The 11,337-nt window shown below is 56.5% G+C and overlaps 1 protein-coding gene across 1 annotated transcript; it reads left to right on the top strand.

Annotated features, from left to right (window-relative positions):
• Positions 1 to 5,133: 5,133 nt before the first annotated feature.
• Positions 5,134 to 7,305, top strand: C2CD4D (C2 calcium dependent domain containing 4D; the record flags this gene model as incomplete). Its single annotated transcript, XM_081080459.1, has 2 exons — positions 5,134 to 5,201; positions 6,205 to 7,305. Exon 2 carries the CDS (start codon positions 6,280 to 6,282, stop codon positions 7,303 to 7,305), a length of 1,026 nt encoding a protein of 341 aa, XP_080936585.1. The 5' UTR covers positions 5,134 to 5,201; positions 6,205 to 6,279.
• Between the last annotated feature and the right edge of the window lie 4,032 nt (positions 7,306 to 11,337).

Below are 11,337 nucleotides of genomic sequence, written 5' to 3' on the forward strand. Positions count from 1 at the left end.
GGATCAGCAGAGGAAGGAAGTCTGTGTCTAAACCCTTATCCTAGCAAGTGAAGAATTCAAATTCAGGCGTAAGCTGAGGTTCCAGGCTCAGGGGATCTGAGAGATGAAACCCTTTCTGACATGGGACAGGGTCAGAGAGCTGTGCACAAATTCAGCAGTGGTGGGGAGGTGGGTGGGTGAGGTTCTCTTTCCAGTAACTGGAGCACACACTTGGTAAGGCATCAATGTTGAACAGGCCAAGGACTGGTGAACATGGATTTGAAGGGCCTTGACCCAGCGCCCTCCAAAAGCTAGGCTCATATCAGAATGCTTGTGGAGACCGACTACCCCCTCCCCCATAGACTCACTTAAAAACTTTTCTTCCTTTTGTGCTTTCCCACTTGCCCTTGATAATCTGTTAAACCCAGAGTCTAAATCAGGGGTGTCCAAACTTTTTTTCAGTGTTTTTCACCAAGGGCCATATGCGGTAAAATACACAAAAGCCGGGCCACTCACTTGAGGTAAAGTACGTATTGCCTCACCCGGTTTATTTAAGTAAACTAAATGTATGTTTGGAATTTGCTACAGACCAATTAACAATGGATTGCAGGCCGCAGTTGGCCCGCGGGCTGCAGTTTGGACACCCCTGGTCTAAATCATCGTATACCAAAAACCTGATTGTCCTTTATTTATGGTCAAGAAGAACCTAATCTTCATTTAAACTCTCCCAAGAGAAGGGAAAGACATTCCAGCCTTCCTATGCAGTCAAGAAAAAGAAGCAAAACAAAACAGTTATGCTTGAGTTTCCACATTAAAATAGGTTGACTACATCCTGGCACTTCTTTGCTGGAAATCTACAGTGGGACGCTGTCGGGTGAGGCCCCCAGCCAGGCGGCGTGTGGCAGCCCTAACTGGGTAAGGCGAGGGGGGCAGGCAGGGGTCTGGGTGAGGGAAATAGGTGGTCGGCTGCTGGAACACTTCTTACTCTGTGTCTAGGGCTTTTGGCTGATGTCTCTCTTCCCCCAGCAGGCCAAGTACTGCAGCTTTCTAGGCAGAAACGGGGGGAGTTGCTTCCTCCAGCCTTAAAAACAGCCATTCCGCTGTGCAGTGCATTCATTCACCTGGAGAGGAAGGTGCTGGGGGACCCAGGCCATCCAAAGGCGGCAGCTTATTCTGCTTGCAGCATAGTGACATATTCTTTGGATGCCTGAGTCAAGTGCCAAGGGAAACCAAAGAGTGGATTCGGCACATGTAAAAAAAAGCAGTTCAAGAAGGAAGGGGGTATCAGTGCCCATCCCAGCTCTTAGAGAAGGGGCCCCTAAGGCCTTCTGGGGACAGAGACCGAGGAGCCAGGTCACTCGTCATGGGCCCGATACAGGACACCATGTGTCACCAAGCCCCTCACCTGCCAGCACCCACTGTGAGCACCGGTTGGTTAAGTCATGCTGCCTGAGGCCATGAGCCGAGGCCACGGGACACACAGCTTAGCGAGACCCAGAAGCCCAAGGGGTCTTGCAGCTGTTGCCTACCTACCTGGAGGAAAGGCCTGCCCACTCTCTGCCTCTTCATCTGGTTTGAACCCAGGAAGGCACTCTGTACTGCCCAGTCTCTGAGTGTCCTTTGAGACCAGCAAAAAACATAAGGTCAGAGCCCTTGGGTCACCTGTGAAGGTCTCGAGGCGTGGCAGCAATGGTGCTGGAAGAGGTGAGGAGGCAGCCTGGTGGTCTGCGTCCAAGGGAGCAGCTCTGCTCACATCTGGAGACCACTGGGTACAAAAGCTCTTTGAGGCGTGAGACAGCAGAGTCTCAACCCCGCTGCTATTTGCCACATCACCGCTTTCTGAGTCTGTTTCCCGCTCTGTGAAAATGAGAGGTTACTTGAGGTGAGTTCCAACTTCCTTCCAGATCTGATAACTGACTGTGCCAATAAAGTCAACTTTTGGCTACCCGGTGTGCCAGTCATTTGCTTGATGACTCTCAGATCCCCACCCTGTCCCTCCTCTGCCTTAGACTGCAGATGGCTAGTGCCGACCAACGACATTTCCCAGTCTCCTTTGCCATCTGGCTGTGGGAGGCTCTGGTGGCCGCCTGGAAGGCGGGAAGCAGGGGGAAGTCAGGGGATTTCTCCCCTTCTCTTTGCTTTGGGAAGCATCTCAAAGTACTAGCTGTGTTTCCATGGTTACAGATCCTGCTAGAGAGTCTCCCCATCCTATGTATGTCTTTTTAGCTCTTCCAACACCTTTGTAACAAGTTCCCTGTGTTAAACACGGAGCAAGTGCTGTTTTCTGGATCAGACCCTGAGTAATACAGCCAGACCGTGGATTACCTGTAATCGGTTTTCAACATTACTGCTGTACAGCCCAGGGAGTATGCGCTCCTGCATGTACCCTCCATTTAATATCCACCAAGAGAAGGAAGTGGAAGGAGAGAGGGGGCAGGAACTGGAGCCATCCAAGATGGACCACATTTCTGGTTAAATCCCAATCTCTGCCCGTTTTTGCCCTGCACGCTGCACGGCAGAACACAGCGAGAGAAAACGCACACACTCATACACACACAACCACACTGTCCGGTCTCATTCTAAAGCCAGGATCACCATCCTAAAGGGGGGTCCTAACACTGCCCAGCAGGCAGCCTGCAGCAACCCAGGCCACTCTCTCTCCTGCTGCCCTAGGACTGTTGAATTTCTGGTTCTCTCTGCTCAGACCCTTAACACCCCCTCCTCCACTTTATCCCTCTCAGTTGATGACTTTGCTTCCTGCTTCACTGGGAAATCAGAAGCATCCAGAGAGAACCAATTCCCACCACCATATCACCCCACCTACAACCTCCACCCACTTATTCTATCTTCTTTCCAGTAACTGTGGGTGAACTGTCCACAGAGCAGGCAAAGGACAACCCCTAGATCTATTTCTTCTGTACAATACCTCTTTTGTCCCGTCTGCTCAGGAATATTGCTCCAACAAGTCTCTTTTCTCTCTTCTGCTTCAATTTCCCCCTTTCTATGAGCTCTTTCCCATCCGCATACTATTATTTCTGTCATTTAAATGCTCTCTTGATTACACTTTCCCTCTGGCCGCTACCCTACCTCTCCCTTCTTTTTCAGCAAACTCTTCAAGAGAGTTGTCGTTGCGCTCTCTCGTTTCCTCCTATTCTTTCTCAAGCCCACTCCAATCAGGATTTTGCCTCCATCACTCCACCAAAACTGCTCTTGAAAAAGTCACCAACGAGTTTGTGTCGCTGAACCCCTTGGCCGATTCTCAGTCCCCATCTTCCCAGGCCTTGCCACGGCAGCTGGCACAGCTGGGTCCTCCTCTGCACCTCTCAATGTTGGAGGCCCCAGGACTCCGTCCTTGGATCCTTTCTCTTTCCTACCTACACTTCACCAAGTCCCACGACTTTCAATTCCCTCTACATTTCTCTTGGTGCCCACATTTCTACTGCCAGTCTTGACCTCTCCTCTGAGCTCTCGATTTGCACATTCAACTGCTTACTCACCATCTCCAGTTAGATAGCTAACAGGCACCTCAAATTTAACAGACCCCAGAACTGAGCTCCTGATACTCCTCCCTCAAAAATGACAACTCCATCCTTCCGGTGGCGCAGGTCAAAAATCTCAGCTCACTCTTTCTCTGTTGATGGGGATGAATCCATCAGGAAATCCTACTGACGCTACCCTTCAGAATATACCCAGAAACTGACTGCTACAACCCTGGTCCAGGCCCCAATCATCTTGTGCAAGATTATTCCAGTAGTCTCCTGTTTGGTCTCCCTATTTACGCCCTCACCCCCTTCATTCTGTTCTCAACACCAGAGCACCCTCTCCACATATAAGGCAAGTCACATCACTCCCAGCTCACCACAAGTAAAAGCTAAAATTGTTACGGTGGCTACAAGCCCAACAGAGTTTGGCCCTGTTACCTCTCCAAACTCGTCTCCCCCTCACTCATTCTCTTCCGGCTACATTCTATCCTTTGCCTCCTTGTTCACCCCAGACAAGTTTCTGCCTCAGGGCTTTTGCATTTGGTATTCCTTCCCCTCGAATGCTTTTCCCTCACATATCCTTCCTCCCGCCTACATATCATTACTGAAATGTTACAAGCTCAAGGTGGCCACCGTGATCACTCTACTTAAAATCGTATACTCACCTGACATGCGCTGTCAGCCTTCCCTACTTTAATTTTCTCCTCCACACTGATTTCCATCTAATAATTGATTTTTGTCTATTGTCTTTCTTTCCCCACTAAAGTCTAAACTCCCAGGAGATTTAGCTGTTTTCTCACTGCTATGTCCCCAGAGTGCAGCCCAGTGTCTGGCACAGAGAAGGTAGTAAAGAACTCTGGATGAATGAATGAATGAAGCCACAGAATCAAATTTGCCCGAATCCCACCTGAAGGAGGAAGCAGGTCCTAGGAGAGAGGCAGCCTATTTAAACGTCCTAAGGAGGAAATGAATGAGCATGATGCCTTTGAGAGACTAAAGGGTGGTGGGTGTTTCCTGGAGTGCGGATGATGGCCTCATAGTGTCAGCTGTGGCCTCTGCCTCCTAGGGTCTGCCTGTGGGGAGGGGCGGGAAGGGGGGCATCTTCCCAAGAATGGGGGGCACGGGCCAGCCTGACCTTGACTACTCACAGATGGAATCAGCTCTCCCCTCAGTGTCTCTATGTCCAGAAGTCTTGAGCCTGGTTCCTTTTCCTTAGGCCGGTGTAATGCAGAAAACTAGTCATTGCAAGTCACTGGTGGGAGCTATTGGGAAGGCTCCAGAACGGGACAATGGGGGCCAAGGCAGGATGCCAGCAAGGAGGGCTTTGCAGGAAACGTGCTTTGTGTGGCCATGGCTATTGGCTTCACCTACCTAGGAGGGTTGGGGTGGGGCCAGTGCAGCACAGAAGGATGGAGGCCACTGGCCACGGGTGGGGGCTTCCCTCTTTGCTGCAGCCCTCTTCAACGCCCAAGTAGCCCAGGCCCAGCAGGAGAGGCCGGGGCACAGGGCTGGCTTGCTGCTAGAAACCAGGCTGGAGGAAGGAGTTAAGAAGGCTGGGCTGATGGCCGGAGAGACGGAGCTGTGTTTATCCAGGAAAAGAGGTCGTACGTAGGCAACGGAGTCCCCTGCCAGCTCCTCCCAGTAGGACTGGGCTGGGGGAGCCAGCTGGAGAGGAAGCTGCTCAGCTCGGGGCTCTGAACGCCTCCCGGGCAGAGGCCGGAACCCAGCGGCGGCCCACAGGTGAGGCCTGCACTCGGGGCGCCCCGACCGAGCCCGCGGCGGCCTCAGACTCCCAGGCAGACGGTCAGAACTGCGCGCTCGAGGGGGTGCGACGCGCGGGTGCGGCGAGCTCGCGGTGGGCGGGGAGGCCTCTGGGGGTGGAGGGAGAATCAATGCAGCCTTTGTGCCCAGGCGTTTCTTAGGGAGAAAGAAGTGGAGAGTGGGCGGGGCGGCCCAACGGCCCGACCCCGCCTTGCGGACTCAGGGTGAGGTAGGGCTGAGAAGCCAGGAGCCAGACGTCAGTGCTAAGGGGGCGCGGGGGGGCTGCGTCTCCTTGGACCGGCCCTGCGTGCTCGCAGGGCAGCAGCCGATGTGCAGAGTCTACTTCTGGCCTGGAGCAACTCAGGAAGGCGAGGGAGAAGCAGGAGGAGGCAGGTGGGGCTGGGGCCGAACGAGGCCTCAGCCTGAAGCAGCTGGCGGTGGGACAGGGGAGCCGACCCAGGCAGGGAAGTGGGGGTGGAGTGGGAGGTCCGAGGGGCTTCCAGACCAGACCTTGGAGGAGACCCTGAGTGTTTCGAACGCACAGCGAGAGGGGGGGTGAGCCAGCCTAGGACCGAGGTGTCTCTTCAGGGGGAACGTGCGTGTATAGGAACGGGGTCTGGGATCTGGGTCCCTGTGACTACAAGCCTTCTGAGAAGCAGGTGTTATTCTAGTCTCCTATAGGCGCTCTAATGGGTGTGTTGGGCCTTCTGACTCCGAAGGGGCGACATCTGTAGTATCAGCGGGAGAGTCTGTGTACTCCAATGTCCAAGGCCTGCAGCTGAAAATATGATTATCTGGCCTGGGCTCCTCTGTTTCTCCCGGGGGCCCCAGATTTCGCTGCCCTTGACTTTTCCGGCTCAAATAGGGGCTTGTGCGCTTGGGCCCAGGGAGAGGGAGCAGCGGCGGTGGACGGCCAGGTGTCCTTTCGCAGCATCACCCACCTCCACCTCTTCTCTCCTCACCCATCCCCGGCTCCGCCCAGGCCTCCACTGAGACGCTGCATTTGGACCCCGTTGGCCTCGCAGGGTTGGCACTTTCATCACCCCCACCACACCGCATGTGGCTCCTGGAGAAAGCCGGCTACAAGGTGGGGACCACGGAGCCCGGGGCCTGGTGGGCGCCCTGCGGCCTGTTCCCTAAGCGCCGCGCCCCGGGCCCGCCCGCGCGCGCCTGCCCCAACGTGCTGACCCCCGATCGCATCCCGCAGTTCTTCATCCCGCCTCGGCTCTCGGACCCGGGCGGGGCCGAGCCGCAGTCCCCGCGGCTCCCCGCGGCCTGCTCGCTGCCGCACCTGGCGGGCCGCGACGGCTGCGCCTTCCTGCCCGAGAGCCCGCACACGCGCCGGCGCGAGTCCCTGTTCCACTCGCCGCCGCCCGCCCCCGCCGGGGGTCTCAGCCCCGCGGCCGCCCGGCTGCACCTCTCCGCCCCGGACCTGCGCCTCTGCTGGGCCCCCGACAGCGACACGGCCTCGTCGCCCGACTCGTCGCCCTTCGGCTCGCCGCGGCCGCCCAGGCCGCACTCGCTGTCCCCCGAGAGCGCGGGCTCGGCCGACAGCAGCCCGCACGCGCCCCGCCGCCCGGGGTCGGCCCCGCCGCCGCTCTTCCACCTGGACGTCCTGTGCTGCCCCCTGCGGCCGACCAAGGAGAGCGTGCTGCGCCTGGGGCCCCGCGGCGGGCAGCTGCGCCTCTCGGCCGAGTACCAGGCGGCGCCCGGGCGGCTGCGGCTGCGCCTGGTCAGCGCCGAGGGGCTGCCCCGGGAGCGGCCCGGCCCCGGCGGCGGCGGCGGCGGCGGCTGCTTCGTGGTGCTGGGGCTGCGGCCGCACGTCCGGCCGCGCAGCCAGCGGAGCCGCGTGGTCAGATGCAGCGCCAACCCCATCTTCAACGAGGACTTCTTCTTCGACGGCCTGGGCCCGTCGGAACTGGCCGCCCGCAGTCTGAGGGCCAAGGTGCAGGACAGGGGCGCAGGGCTGCGTAGGGACGTGCTGCTGGGGGAGTGTGAGGCGCCCCTGATCGCCCTCCTGCCCCCCTTAGGTGGCGCGCCAGGGCCAGGGGCCTCCCTGGCGCTCGCCCATCTCAGCCTGTAGACGGAGACTTCTCTTCCTCGGGGGCTCTCCGTGGGGCCTGCGGTCCCCACTCCTTCCATCTGCCCCACATGTATTTATTTTTGCTAATAAAAGGTCCGTGTGTCTCTAGCGGGACCTCTCCCCTTTTGGGCGCCCTGCACTCTCAGCTCTGCAGCCTACCCTCCTCCCTCTGCCTTGGCCATCCAGGGAGGGAAGAACCTCCTTCGGATTGTCCGAGTTGGAGCAGACCTGAAGCAGTGCTTTGCATCGGGGATAACCAGACATCAGAAATCCGGGGTGTGGGGGAGCTTGTGAAACACGCAGGGTCCTGGGCTCCGTCCCCAAGAGATGCTGATACTAGTTCAGTGGATCTGAGCTGGGTAGGTCCTGGGGTCCCTGTCCAATGAGGCCTCCACCCTTTCAGGGGGCTCCCCAATCACTGAGTCACTCCAGAAAAAGTTGTGTGACTGTAAGAGAACCTAAGCCGCCTTCCCCTGGGGGCTCCTTGGGGCTGCACCGGGGAAATCAATGCCCCACCACTGATCCGCCTCCCCACTCGAACCCACATCTGTCCTGAAGAGAGATGAGATTTCGGTGCCTTGGGAGAGAGTCAGGGGATTCAGACTAGCCCGTAGTGCCTTCAGGTGTCCTCTCTTGCCTGTCCCTTCCGCCCCTGTGCCAGCCAGCACAGCACTCGGGTACTGACTGAGTGGCGAGTCATCATGTCCCAGGGATGGACATCTCAGGAAAGGAGGGGGTCTTACCAGAGTGAGAGCTGGGGGGTGCCCAGAAAAGGGTACCCCACTGAGTAGGCGGAGGGTGTGGGAGACGGATAAATGTAGGTCAGATTGTGTTTACCTCCTACGTGAATGTCCGTGACGTCAGCACTGACCTTCTTCTCTGTCTCTCCACCTTCCCTGGATCTGGTTCCTCTTGGCTCAGGCCAGGCTTGGAGGAGGGTAGGAGGGAAGGAGGGAGGGACTGCGCCAACTCAGCTTCCTCTGCCCTCTCCTTCGGGCCCTTTCTCATTTTCCCCGGTGCCGGGAAGCAGGGCTGAGCCTGCTGGAAACCTCAGCACGTGATAATGCTAATACAGCACACACACCATCTCCACTCAGATGGCAGCCCGGTTCTTTCTCCCTCCCCTGACTAGGTTCCCCGCCCCTGCCCCTGCCCCATGGCCACCTGGGCCAGGGAAATCTCCTACTCCAGGTGTCCACCAGGTGGTAGCATGGACCAAACAATAAGTGCCACCGGTTACAGGATCCTCGGGCAATGAACTCCTGTTCCAATAACTTGTCAACTCATTTACTCCTCCCAGCACCGAGGGCAAAGTACGATTGTTATCGATGTGACCTTGGACTTTAGTCACCTAGTGAGGAGCAGGACTAGCATTCGAACCTAGAGAGTCTAGCGGGAAAGCCTGGACCCCTGGTCACCTCCCTATAATATCCCTAAGTACCATCTGCCACCTCCCCACCAGGTCACTCTGGAAGGGGTCTCCTCCTTCCCTAGGATGGAAACCCTGCAGCCGGTTCAGTCTGTGAGGGCCACCCCTCCGTCTAGCTCTGTCCCTAGCACTGTTCTCTACGTCAGTCCCCAAACCTCCCGTGTAACCACCTTTAGTGAGCAAATGAATTTCATGCCCATTTGCAAGCAGCTGGAAAGAAAGGTCAAGGTCATTTAACCGTCGACATCCATGCATTCCTCCCACAAATACTTAGGGACGAGGTGCCAGGCATAGGATACAGCAGGGATCAGATCAGACATGGAGGTCAGACAAGATACAAAATGAATAAGAAAAACGTAAAAAAATGTTACTGGGTGATAGAGAAATAAAGAGGGAAAGGGGCATAGGAAACGGGAGTCAGATAAAGAGCAGGAAAGATTACAGGAATGGAAGGATCAAGGGAGGGACCGAAACATCTTTTAACCAAGTGCTCTGCGCCAGGTCCTGTACTCCACCTGTGTGACCCCAGTTCATCGTCACACCCACTCCGTGGGGTAGATGTAACCCCATTTTACTGAGGAGTACATCAGAGAGGCGAAGTAAACTTGCCTGGACTGCGGCTCCATCCAGCCCCCCCCCCCCCCGGCGCACCCCGCCACTCAGAGGAGCCTGTGAGGTGGCCTTCCAGTCCACCCCACTCAGGAGCAGTTCACTCAGCGTTCACAGCTGCGAACTGCCCCCTCTGACGGAGACCACAATGTCCCTGGAGGAACTTCCTGGCAACTAAAGCCACAGAAACACGCGATGGGGCAGATAAGGTCCTGAGAACCCTCCCCTGTGCAGACTGTTCTGGCCTCCACGCAGGGTCACAAACGCACGTTAGAACAGTGGTCATGGTCTCCTTTTTACTGACGGGGTAATGGAGGAATAATAAATGGCAGGCCACATTCTTATCCAAGTCTTTTGGCTGCAACAATCAGAACTGCTTTTCAACCCTCCTTGCTGTGTCCAAGCCTAAGCGGCCACAGATGCTAATTGACAGATGAGCAGTACAAGCAGGGTCACCGTGGAAAGTTCAGGGCCAGGAGCTTGGGTCAAACTCCAGCTGTTCCCTCCACCCACAGTGGCCTTTGGGACAGGAAGACCAGAGGTGGAGGCTGTGAGACCTACAGATGTTTATGGAGACTGAGTTGTCCTTGTTTTAATGGATGAGGGAGGAGGGGGTACAGCCCTCTCCCTCAGTCCCTCCAGTGGGTTGAGGTGTCCCCAAAAATGGACCCCTGAGAGAGGACCCAAAGAAAGATGGTCCCTAATCATTGATCAGGCTTCCTGGAAGGGGTGGCCTCAAAGGAGAGGGCTGGGGTGGTGTGTGGCATGCAGGCTGCCCAGAACCCACACACTTTCCACCTTCACCGTCCCAGGCCCTCCCTGGAAGGGCAGGCTTGCACTGAGCTTTAAGTGGTTTCTGTGGTTTAGGGGGTGGGGAGGAAGGGAGAGAAGTCGGTGACTGCTCCCCAGTTCCAAGCCACCACCACCACCCTCCACCCCCTCCAGGCTGCTTGCCCCCTTCCTTGAGATGCCCTGAGGATAAGGGAACCTAGGCACGTGGAGGGGGGAAATGATTCTCTTGATCCTTATCAGCCTTCTTTTTGCATAAGAATGTACAAATGTATTTGAGGAGGAAATACCCACTGGCCCGCTTTGAAAGGACTGATTCATCCAGAAAAGGGGCTGTGATTGGAGCAGGAGGGAGGAAGGTTAGGCATGAAGGGGGACTTCTGAAAAGGATGACCAAGGTACCTGCTTGCCCTGGGGAGAAAGAACCCCAGCCATCCATGATTAGGACAGGGGAGGGGAGAGACATGAGAATATCTAAGAAACATGTGACTCATGCTTCAGGCCAGGACCCTATCTTCCAATCCCCTGCCCCCTCACTTCCTCCCCATCCCACACAGTGGCACGAAGTGGCATGGCTGGGAGAGGCAGCCATACCTGATATCTGGGGTGAGCCGGGCTGCCTGGCACAGTGTCAGGGCCAAGTGCCCATTCCCCAGGCAGTCCCGATGGCCTCACTCTGTGGCCATGACGGGGAGACCCAGACTCACGGAGGAGGAGGGGCTTAAAGAGGAGCCGATACAGAGAAGGAAGAACTGGAGAGGACAGAAAACAGAACACCCATAGTCAGAGAGAGGCCGCATGGAGAGACAGAGAGGACGCTGAGTGGAAGCAAAGCCAGTCACCAGAAGGAAGGGAGGACGGGACACACTGGCCCTGCACTCCACTCCCCTGCACGTCCTACTGCTTCCTGCTGGCTCTACTTGTCTGCCAGAGGGCGCCGGGTGGGGTGGGGTTTCGAAGAGCTTTGCTTCTCACTCCAAGCCTGCCCAGGGACAGAGCCCCCAAACACACCAACATCCTGTTCTGTACAGAGAAGTGCACATAGACGCGTGGGCCCCGCATTTACGGAAAGGACAAGAGGATAACCAGACACACACCCTCACATTCTGTGTACAACAAGGTCCCCAGAGGTTTCCGTTCCGCTCTTCTTCACTCCATCTGGGGAGCTGGAAAGTCCTTCTCTATGTCTAACCTTTGTCCCTCAA

Source organism: Rhinolophus hipposideros, assembly GCF_964194185.1.
Source record: "Rhinolophus hipposideros genome assembly, chromosome: 19".
Classification (NCBI taxonomy): domain Eukaryota; kingdom Metazoa; phylum Chordata; class Mammalia; order Chiroptera; family Rhinolophidae; genus Rhinolophus; species Rhinolophus hipposideros.